General features: G+C 34.8%; 1 protein-coding gene across 1 annotated transcript; it reads left to right on the forward strand.

Annotated features, from left to right (window-relative positions):
* The first annotated feature begins 7,243 nt into the window (after positions 1-7,243).
* LOC129222513 (uncharacterized) lies at positions 7,244-12,442 on the forward strand. Its single transcript, XM_054857025.1, has one exon. The coding sequence runs from the start codon at positions 7,244-7,246 to the stop codon at positions 12,440-12,442; it is 5,199 nt and encodes a 1,732-aa protein (XP_054713000.1).
* Positions 12,443-12,498: the final 56 nt, after the last annotated feature.

A 12,498-nucleotide genomic window follows, 5' to 3' on the forward strand; every position in this document is an offset into this window, starting at 1 on the left:
TGTTGAAAGAAAATGTTAAATAAAATTTTCTGAGTTTATAACTTAAGAAAAAAATCTTGATGATATTGTAAACACTTAACATTCTAGAAGCAAAAAAAAAAAAAAAAAGCATTCAATGAGGTTTTTACGTCAGACATAAAGTAAATAATGAAGCAATTAGAGCGGTTTTTTTTCTTTTAATATATATATGACTTGCAGGCAGAAGAAACATTGCAAATGAGACTTTCAAACTATGTTTATTTATTCTTAACATTTCAACCAATTAATTCTTTCTTTCTTTTCTTTCAGGTAAGTCCGTTTGTCATTCTGGATATTGCTTCGAAAGCTCATCACAGCAAGTTGGTAGCACTGCATTTAATTATAATGTTATATTTTATAAACATGATTTGATTTAAAAAAAATGTCTTCATGCGGTTACCTAAAAAGAACGTAACAAAACATAAATGTAAGAAGTGGATAAACTGCTATGCGTTATTAAAGTCTGGTCTGGTCGCAAGACAAAAAAAAAAAAAAAAAGAAGAAGAAGAAGAAGAAGAACAAGTCGCAATGTGCATTGTATAAAAAATTGTTTTCGTTTCGATTGCGAGAACACAGGGATGTGTTCATTCTTGAGTGCGCAAAAAAATAAAAAAATCCCACCAGTGGTTTAACATTTTAAGGGCTCATGTTATGTATATTTTCATCTCCCAGTTCATGTCAACAGAGCTATTTCATTATTTAATGCGCTGCGGATAATGGTACGTAAGAGTAGGCTTGCCAGATTTCTGAAATGCTCAACCGAGACACCGGAATGTCATCTCCCCCCCCCCCCCGTCTCAGGTATTCAAAAGGGTACATTTGGCTGATTTTTAGAGTGTGTTATAAGGTAGTTTATTATCAATTCTATGAATGAATGGGTACTAATTAGGAATATAAACTAGATATATGTTGTATACATGACACAAGTAGATAAATTTAAACATTTTATTTCATACATTACATCATGATAATATTTATGAGTTACTTAAACCAGAAGAAGCACTTTCAGTGAGGAATAAAAACTTGAACATAATGTACATGTACTTTTCATTGGTCAAAACTTTTTTGAATTTATTTTGTTGTAAAAATCATCAGAAGCTAATCCAATACTAATTTTACACTTTTATGTTACAAAGGACGAAATAATTACCCTAAATGATCTTTTACAGTTAAATATTTTATAACTTTTTTGGCCATCTGTAATCAAAATTATCTTTTTTCCGGGACGTGAAGTAAACCGGCCAGGACACCGGAATTTTGTTTGAAAATCGGGACGTCTGGCAGGCCTACGTAAAAGCATGTTGAGAACAAACTTACAATTTCAGAACAATAGATTATTTTACAACGAACGAACTTTCAAAAGTTGCACAAACGTTTTTCGGGATGACTTTTGTGACGCGTCTTTTCATCCATAACCTCTTTTTTTCTTCTTTTTTCTTTAAAAACGGGTTGATGTGTGCATCACATGACTTCCTTTTACACAAATTTAATGTTATTTCACTATTATTGCAATTTTAATGTGATTCTCTCTCTAACTCTCTAAATATAACCAACAAAGGCAACATTGAAACCAGATTTTTAAAAAAATATTGAAAAAAAATCGCCAAATTTGCACGCTATAAAACGTGGCGACCAAAAGACTGACGATATATCGCCAAGTGTCCGCCAAATTATAACACCACTTGAGTTTACATCGAAATTAACAATGAATTCCCCCAAAAAAGTGCAAAAGACCCCTTTAAAAACATCAAAATGCAACCAAAAAACGAGGTGCAAAACTAGACACCACTAGGAGTCTACGTACCAAATTTCAACTTTCTAGGACATACCGTTCTTGAGTTCGGGTCGAAAAAAACTCAACATTCATTTGGGGCTGAGAAAAATGGAAATTAAGGCCGATTTTTGAGTGAAATTTTTTTTGCGAATACAATACTTCCTTTTTTGTAAAAGGAAGTAAAAAGAGTTCCGTGTAACGATAAACCACGTGTCAGTGCTTTTTTTTTTAAATTTTTTTTTTTATAATTGGGGCCCGTAACACGCTGTTTGACATAATTTAACACTATTTGACACTACTTTTAAGTTTCCCTGAAAAACCAGGAGCCTCCTCATTTCATTATATAACATCACTTTCATGCTTCCCTGAAAAACCATTTGTCTCCCCATTTCATGATCTAGCATTACTTTTAAGTTTTTCTTTTAAAGTACTAATTATTTTCCCACCCATGGCGCTTAGTACAACATGTGTCTCTTATCCATTGTGTCTCCTCATTTGAATAATTAACATTACTTTTAAGTTTCCGTAAAAAAAAACCCATGTGTCTCCTCATTTCATTATCTAGCATTACTTTTGAAGTTTTTCTGAAAAACCATCTAACTCCTCATTTCATGATCTGAAATTACGTATAAGTTTTCCTGAAAATAATATGCCTTTGTGCCTTTTCATTTCACTATTTGACATTACTTTTATGTTTCCCTGAAAAAAACAAGAGCCTCCTCATTTCATTACATAACATCACTTTTAAGCTTCGCTGAAAAACCATTTGTCTTCCCATTTCATTATCTGACATTATTTTTAAGTTTCTCTGAAGAACCATGCATCTCCCCATTTCATTATTTGACATTACACTTAGGTTTTCCTAAAAAAAAACATGTGTCTCCTCATTTCATTATATTGCTTTAAGTTTCCCTGAAAAGCCATACAATATAATTTAAACTATGCGCAGAAACCTTTAATTTAATTTTAACTGCCTTTCTTGTGTGATTCTTCAAGCAAGATATGATCCACTAAACATTAAATAGTTTTTAATATTTATGTTTGCATAAATATGGATAGGCTGAAGTAAATAAAACTGTCCCTTATCAAAAAAAAATGTTTTATTAATTCTAAAAAAGCTTTAATCATGTAAATTAAAGCTTTACATGTAATAGATATTTTTAAACGAGTTTTAAGGTGTCAAGAATAATGCTTGAATTATTGAAATGTAAATTGCCGTTTCTGCTTTGGCTTTTTTTCCAGAGCAAATAAAATGTCCTAAAGGAAAAAAATATTCTACTTAGCGGCTTAACAAAAGCAATTGTAAAGGCGACACAATTTAAAATTCACCTTTAGGAACTGTGCATTATTCTTTCCGACTTTCCCGATTTTTTTTTTTTTTTTTTTACTTTATCATCCAACCGCTCAGACATGTCGCATTTTGCTTGACTGTTCCTTTTTCTTCCATTCTTCTATTATAAAAGGTAAGGAAGAAGGGTAAAAAATGAAATCAAGAATGAACGCAAATAAAAATAAAATTTTACATAAAAGTGAAAAAAAAAATGCCATTCTTCGTAAATCAATGTTCACGATGCCTCACTGAAAGTTGAATGCATTCTTCAGGCCGCATTTTTTAGCACGCCGCTGTAAAGGCATTTTGGGGATATTGATTCCCTACCCAGTGATTCTTTTTCCCTCCTGGATTCCGCACGGTAGGGAATATTGAAACGCATATTCCCTATTCCCCGCGCAGCAATATTTTGGGAGGCGAAAAAAATGTTTGGAACGCCGCCACGATTTTTTAGACGATTCTTCGGTTTTTCATTCAACTTTTGTGTTTTGTTTCTTGGTTTTCGCCTCGAAGTTAGTCTTTTTTTTCCCCTCCATGTTTTCAACCCCTGCGGTTGACTTCACAACTTCAACGGTATTATTGATCGGCGCTAGGCTACAGCGGACAAATTGCATTTTACTTTCTGTGAGGGTAAAACGACTCCGGCAAAAATGCAGAACATTTAGTTGTGTGGCTGGTTTTGTTTTGTTTAAATAGTTCAACAGAAGTGACATCTACACTAGTTTTTTTTCTTCCTCTCCTTCTTTATATTTCACGCGTCAAAGTTTTATTTAATTTCCAGAACTGGAGTGCACTATTTTTGACATAAAACTATTTATTAAATACTTTTTAGATAAGATTAGAAACTTAAGTTATCACAACGTAAATCTTTTTCTAAGTCTTTAATACAACGAGAAATTTAATATCGAAGCTTCAGTTAAATCAAGGATAAAATTTATAACTCGAAACTTTGCCCTACATTGTGCATCATTTTGTCGAAGAGGAATGTCTTTTTATTATTAAACAAAAGTTTTGGATTTTAAGCAGGGTTGAATGGAATGAAACGAATATTTATTATTTTTTTTGATTAATTTTATTGAGCAATCACGATTGCTTATTGTTCTCACTTTACCGTCTTTGATGTTCCGTGCCTTTTTCAACCGCCACCGTCACCTGCAGGCGCAACTCCGTCCCCCGGTAACCGCTCCTAATCGGTGGCATTCATGTCCTACACACATACACGCTCATACACATGCGCACTCACACACATACACACATGCCAACGTGCATACACACTGGTCTACGCACACACAAAAGCCTACACATACACAACTAATACACACGTCTCTGTTCAAGAGGAAAGGCAGGCTTGGAGGGACGGGAGCCGTGTCTAGAAACAAATGAGTTGGGTAGTAACCAATGAGTAGGGCCTTGTCGCAACTTGTGATTGCGAAAAACGTAATTTGAATTCAAAATTTCAGAATTCAAATTACTTTTTTTTATTATTTAATTTCTGTTTTCTATTTCTACTTCTGAATTATTATGATTTTGAATAATTCAGTGTCATTTCACATGTTATGTTTCACTTAGTGAAAAAGTCAATAAGAGTTCCTTTTGTGTTACTTTTCATCACTTACAATGTAACTTGTGTCGTTAGGTGTACGCAAAGAAATACAAGCACGAAAACCGTATTGAACCCAAGTATATACTTTTATATAGATTTCTTAAAATAATGTATAAATTTAAGAAATTTTATACTGAACTGAAAATGAAATTACCATACACCTTTTTTTTTTCGGTTTTCAGAAACTATATTAGAAAAGAATGATAGAATACGGCTATAATGCTAGGACATTATTGATTGTGAAATATTTAAACTACACATCTTAAAATATTTAACGTTCTGAACTTTTCTCTATTTATCTTCATCAGTTAATTAACCAAATTCTAGTTAAGTATGCGATCAGATTGCAGGGTTTCTTCATTGAATTTTGTTACTTAATGTATCGCCAAATGCTAAGAGGCTTTTGAAAACCATGTTTTAAACTCAACAAGGGTCAAATAATCCTTTTTTATTTATTTATTTTTTTCACTGATTTGATTTTTTTGTTTACTTATTTCTTTTTTTTTTTTCTCCCAGTTCAGAAAAACATCCCATAAAATTGTTATTTTTAAGTCTAATTCAAATATTTATTTTATCCCGAGTGTGAGTGGTATTTGATGTTTGCACTTCTTTAAAGTGGAATTACTTGTTAAAAGAAAATGTATCTTTTGCCCCCAACAGTGGTGGTTTTTTTTTTCCTCAAGCGAAAAAATCTATTAAAATATCTTAATAGCCCACTATAAAAACGATTCAGAAACGTTCCTGGAAAATGATGGGCAGCTGATGTGTTCAATTTTTGCCATTAACATACCTTACGAAAACTAGGAACGTTTTTTGCTAAATATTCAATAATATTCCTGAAATTATCCCGCAAGCTTCCTGAAAAGTTCAGAAATCTTTCCGATTGAAGCCAGTCGTATTCAGGAATTTTTGAGAAAAGTTAAGTAGGTATAATATAATAGCTTGGAATTTTCCAGATTTATTAAGAAAGTTCCATTAGCAATATTGCCATTAGCAATATTGCAGAACATGGCCAAAGCCCAGCCATAATTGCAAGCAAGTATCGCGAATAGTACTCGCCTGCAATTCTTGCAGAGCAACATTACCTATTTGCTCACTTTGGGAGCTTAATCAGCATGGACGGCCCATAATCGAACTGAAGCCGATACACTTTATAAGTACACTCAGTTAATTTTTAAACTGGGAGCTAAGAATATGTTTTACAACAGTGAGAAGACTGCATTCGTGCAACTTGTAGCATTTCAGGAAACTTTTTGACAATGATACTTGATTTTTTAAGGGAGTGGATAAAAACCACTAAAATCCACAAAAGTTACATGTAAATACTCAGTAACGTTTCGGAGTTTTTTTACAGTGCAGTTACTCAATCAGAATCAATTATAATTTCAAATGAATCACATGCTTGAGGATGATAACTGTATGCAGCTTTCTACTGCTTACAAACGGTTTTTAAGTTTACGTTAACTAGCTTTAATTCAAAACCTTGGAATATAATTTTTGCAAACCATTAATGAAACAACCAGCCAATCCGCAAGAATATTTAACATCTTTCGTTCGGTGAGTGACGTCAATAACTACGACGGCATTCAACATAAAACTTGTAACGAAAACGTAAAAACAAATGAAAACTTCTTGATTTAGTTCACACATGCTACCGAGAGTCGAATAAATTGTTTGCAAGTAGCGTTTCGCTGTTCAACTGCTAACATAAAATTATTGTGAAAAACCCAAAATTTCAATATAACGTTAGAAAGGGATAAAGAGCACTAACAGTTTTTTTTTTTTTTTTTTTTTTTTGTAAGCACACACCCACACACGCAATTACACACTCAAGCGTGCAAGCGTACAAATTGAAAGTCTTTAAAATACGCAGTTCATGTTAATGTTACATTTAGTTGCATTTCTTATTAATTGCAGTTAGTTATTGACCGAAAAAGTGCACAAACGTTTTTTTAAACAATATTATTAAAGTTTTAAAACAATTTGACTGGCTACTTGTAGCTAACTTCAACATCCATTGTTTGTATATGTTTCTTTGTCAGCATTATGTATTAATATTTCAACAAATGTTTTTTTCCCATGTATACTATTATTATTTAAATAGGCGGTGTAGTTTTTTCGTACTTTTTTCTTCCAAATATGTATGATGCAAAAGTGTAAACATATATTCTGTTTGTACGCGTTCGCTTAGAGGGCGCTGCCACATCCCTTGCGACCCCTCGCGACTGAACTTTGACCCTCCGGGGTCAGTTGGTTTTCTCCTCTGAGATGAGGAAGGTGTTGTGCTTGGCCGCTGAGGCGGAATATGTATTTTACTCTTATCAAAATGTAATCATATCATATATCTAAGTTCAAATTAAATAACATAAAAACTAATGCTCTCCCACTATTTACTGCTTCGTGAATTTTCTGCATGGTGCCGATTACCCGGATACAGGATTTAAGTAAGGAATACTAAAAAGAGTGCAGGTGAGAGATTTCAAGTTATCTGCATGAAAAGCATCAATTTCTAATCAAAATGAATAATTTAGAAAAAATAAAAAAAAAACGTGCTTCAGTTAGAGCTGGAGTCTCACGCATTATATCAAAGGTTGAGCCTTTAATTAAACAAGATCCCAATTTGAATGAAATTGACCAGTTGAATGAGCTTTACCAGTTACTGGAAGACAAAGGTAACACTCTTAAAGATCTAGACGCAGAAATTGATGCTCTAATTGTTGTGGAGAAGGACTATGAGGAGGAACTCATATCATGTGAGGAATATAACGATAGAATTCTTTCGTATAAATTTAAAATTAAGAACTGTATTCGTAGACATGGAAATAATGTAAATTCTGTAAATGAAAGTAGCTCTGCGAGTAGTGTTAGTTCTAACACGACTACTCATACAAATATAAAATTACCGAAGTTAAACATAGAAAAGTTTAATGGTGACACATGTTTGTGGCTGGAATTTTTCAACGTTTATGAAAGCGCTATACATTTAAATCCAACGTTAAACAAATTAGAAAAGTTCAGCTACTTAAAGACTCTTTTGTCTGGCCCTGCATTCAATTGTGTTTCCGGGTTTGCTTTGAATGAAAGCAATTACGATGCTTGCATAAATATATTGAAAGACCGTTATGGTAGAAAAGACTTAATAATTAACAGCCACATGAACAAACTTTTGAATTTGGAGCCAGTCAGAAGCTCCTCAAACATCCTAGGGCTCCGAAATCTTTACGATCAGTTACTAATCAATATTAGAAATCTAGATTCTTTAAATGTTGCGAGTGGCAGTTATGGCCACCTATTGAACCCTATTGTACTGAAATTATTGCCCGAGGATTTAACTCTAGAATTCCACAGAAAGCGAGCCTCTAAGGAAAATTTTGAAGTTACAGAATTAATAGATTTTATCAAAAATGAAGTGGAGTGTCGGGAAACCGCCAAGTTGATCAAAGGAGAAGAAAATATTAAAACGAGGGAAATCGCGAACCCTCAGTACAATACTTATAAAAGTAGAAACAGTAGAACTAAAAATATTTCGTCGTTTAACACTGCAGTAAAAATCTTTTGCATTTTTTGCAACTCTGATAGCCATCCGACTTCACAATGCTTGAATTTTACGGATGAACAGAAAAGGCGAAAGATAAGGAAAGAATCTCGATGCTTCAAATGCTTTAGAAATTCGCACATAGCTTCGGCATGCCGTTCAAAGATACAGCCCTGCGAAATTTGTGAAAGTACTGACCATGACAAATTGTTCTGCAGCACAACAATAAACCCTGTGTTAGTAAATACTTCGGAAAATCAAACCCTTGTGTCTACTTCACAGTGTAATGTTTCTCAGAAAAGAGTTCTGCTACAAACATGTATAGTTAATGCAACGTCAAGTTTTCGATCAAAACTAACACGCATTTTACTTGATTGCGGAAGTGAAAAAAGTTTTATTACTAAACGTTTTGCGGATGAGCTAAAATTACGCTCCATTCGGAAGGAAAAGCTAAAAATCTATTCTTTCGGAAATAGTTTAGGTAGCGAAGAAATATGCGATGTCTTTAGAATGAAGTTAGTCAACAACGCGAACCCCCAGCAAAGCATTACGGTGGAAGTTCTAGGAACTGATGTCATATCAGGAACGTCTGTTTTGTCGCCGCTTGAGGCAGAAGACGTCACTGGATTTATGACCAGCCGAGGCTGGTCCCTGTCAGATTCGACGGACCCCTCTCTGAAACACGTGAATGTGCTGCTTGGCGCTGACTATTTTTGGAAGCTACAATTGCCGGGGGTGATGAAGATCAGCGAAAGCCTTTTTGTGTGTCCAACGATATTCGGTTTAACTGTGGTGGGACAAGTTGACGGTTGTTCCCCTCAAACCCAGCACAATGCTCTTCATATTAGTACGGAAGGAAAAACCGATTTTGACTTGCAATCGTTTTGGAAGTTAGAGTCGATCGGCATAATAGACGAAAATAATGAATTGTCCATAAGTGATTCGGAAATTATAGAGTCATTTAGAGAATCTTTGAAATATTCGAAGGGAAGATACGTCACGAAACTTCAGTGGAAAATGGACAATATTGATCTAAAGGATAATTTCTCCGTAGCTAGAAGGCGTTTTTTGGGGTTAAAAAATAAATTGAAAAGAGACGAAACCTTGCTTAGTGAATATAAAAATATAATCACGGAACAAATTAAAAGCGGGATTGTTGAACCTTGTAAATATAAAGAAAATGGACATAGTTATTACATGCCTCACAGGCCGGTAATAAGATCGGACAAAGAAACAACTAAAATAAGAATCGTGTTTGATGCATCATCGAAAGATAAAGATCATAAATCATTGAATGAATGTTTGATATCAGGACCTAATTTAAATCCGAACATTCTAGATTTAATTTTGCGGTTTCGCATTCACAAGATTGCTTTCAGCGCAGATATAGAAAAGGCGTTCCATCAAATTGTAATTTCTGAGGAGGATAGAGATTTTCTTCGATTTTTTTGGTTTGACAGTTTGGACGGCGAAAATAGTTATGAGCTCTTGCGCATGTCACGTGTGACGTTTGGCGTCACATCGAGTTCATTTATTCTTTCAGCCACTCTTAAATATCACATTGAGAAGTACAAGGAAAAGTATGCGGAAGTTTTTAATATGTTAGACACTTCATTGTACGTAGATGATCTATTTTATGGAGCTGACAGTGATGATCAAGCCTTTTCATTATCTAGTACTGCAGTTGAAATATTAAAGGACGCTGGAATGAAACTTAGGAAATTTAAGACAAATTCTTCTAGTTTGAAAAATTTATGGGAAAAACATGGAGTATTTAATGAGGATGAAAATGTAAATAGTTCCTTAAAGGTTTTAGGAGTACGTTGGGACACGGATCAAGATAATTTGCAAATCGACGCTAAACCACTTTTAGACTCAATACAGAACTTAAGGACAACAAAAAGAAGCGTATTACAAATGGCGGCAAAGGTATACGATCCAGCCGGTTTTATTTCCCCTTTCGTAATTCGTATTAAAATTTTGATGCAAGAGTTATGGGAACTTGGAATCGATTGGGATGAGAAATTGCCCTTTGATTTAGAAAATAAATTCAATCAATGGTGCTCAGAAATTGAAGACTTGTTAGCGGTGAATATTCCGCGGTTATATCCCGTAATGGATAAAATTACAAATTTTGAAGATCTTCAAATTTTCGTATTTTGCGATGCAAGTCTCAGAGGATATGGAGCAGTGTCCTATTTTAGGGATCCAGAATCTGGATCAACCTCCCTCATATTATCGAAGAGTCGTGTATCTCCTCTAAAAAGGATAACTTTGCCACGTTTGGAGCTTATGGGTGCAATTCTATCGTCGAGAATAGTAAAATATTTGAAGGGAGTATTCGGAGTTCCAGATAGAAATATATTTTGCTTTAGTGATTCGCAAATAGTTCTACATTGGATTAAGGGCTCCGCAAATAACTGGAAACCTTTCGTTGCTAATAGGGTGCGTGAAATACAGGATGTTGTTGCGCCTTCCCAGTGGGGGTTCTGCAAAGGTGAAGAAAATCCAGCTGATTTGGTGTCGCGTGGATGCAAGGCTGCACAGCTTCAGAATAACGAATTTTGGTTTCATGGACCAAAATGGATGCGAGAGGTGAATTTAAACTTAACCGAACCAGAAAAAATATCAGAAGCAATGACAGATGATATACTCAAAGAGCAACGAAAGGTAGTTGTAAATGTGGTGCATCAGCAACCCGAATTCGACCTACTAAGCAAATTTTCATCCTGGACAAAATTGAAACGAGTCGTAGCATATTGTCTTAGATTCGCACATAACACCCGGTCGCCTTCGTCAAGATTGAGTGGATTTTTGTCAATCCATGAATTGGAGAATGCAACTAAAATAATTACAAAGATAGTTCAAGAAAGAAGTTTTGAAGAGGAAATTAAATGTCTAAAAGGGCGAAGGCAGCTTAATTCGCACAGCAAAATTTTATCGCTGAACCCATTTCTTGATAATGATGGAATCTTACGAGTCGGGGGAAGGCTTAGACATGCAAGTATTTCCGAGGAGCAAAAACATCAAATTATTCTTCCCAGAAAACATAGTATCACAGATTTAATTGTCAAGAGCTTTCATGAAAATCACCTTCATGGTAGTGTATCACTGACTGTTTCAGCAATCAGACAAAGGTTTTGGATAATCAATTGCAGAGAAGCTGTTCGGAGAATAATTTGGAAATGCATTAAATGCTTTAAGAATCGCTCCAGTACTGCAACACAAATTATGGCCGACCTTCCCTCTGCTCGTGTAACCCCAGCTAGAGTTTTTGCAAGAACTGGAGTAGATTTCGCGGGACCTTTTATGACCAAGTTTAGAAAAGGAAGGGGAATTCGACCGTTAAAGACATACGTTTGTTTATTCATTTGTTTCTCAACTAAGGCCATCCACTTGGAAACTGTAAGTGATCTTACTTCAGAAGCATTTCTGGCATCACTAAAAAGATTTGCCGCTCGCCGTGGAAAGCCGCAAGAGATTTTTTCGGATAGAGGAACCAACTTTATAAAGGCGGAAAAGGAGTTGAAGGAATTTCACAAAAAAATTTCATTGAATGAAAACGTAAATAAATATCTTACAGAAGAAGCAATACAATGGAAATTCAACCCTCCGTCCGCTCCTCATTTTGGAGGCCTCTGGGAGGCCGGAGTAAAACAAATGAAAGCTCACTTGAAAAGAACTGTTGGTGCACAAGTGCTAACACAGGAAGAATTTCTTACTCTTATAACTCAAATTGAATCGTGTCTAAATTCAAGACCGATCGTTGCAATTACGAGCGATCCGAATGATCTTAGCCCTTTAACGCCAGGCCATTTTATTATTGGAGCTCCCCTGACTGCCATTCCGGAACCTGACACTACTGACGAGAGACTGAGTTATACAAACAGGTGGAAGTTAACGCAACAACTTTTTCAAAGTTTCTGGAAACGTTGGCATAAGGACTATCTTTGCCAGTTGCAAGGACGTTCAAAATGGACTAGAACTCAACCAAACTTGAAAATTAATGATTTAGTTATAATTAAGGAAGATAACACACCACCATTAAAGTGGCGTTTGGGTAGGATTGTTGATTTGTTCCCAGGATCGGATGAATTAGTGCGGGTAGTGAAAGTTAAAACAGCTTTAGGTGAACTTAAGAGACCAATCTCCAAACTTGCCGTCTTACCCACATCGGACTAAAAAAAAAAATAGAGGGAAGAACTGTCACTATTATTGTATCCTTTTTAAATGTTTTA

Source organism: Uloborus diversus, chromosome 5 (assembly GCF_026930045.1).
Source record: "Uloborus diversus isolate 005 chromosome 5, Udiv.v.3.1, whole genome shotgun sequence".
In the NCBI taxonomy this organism is placed as follows: domain Eukaryota; kingdom Metazoa; phylum Arthropoda; class Arachnida; order Araneae; family Uloboridae; genus Uloborus; species Uloborus diversus.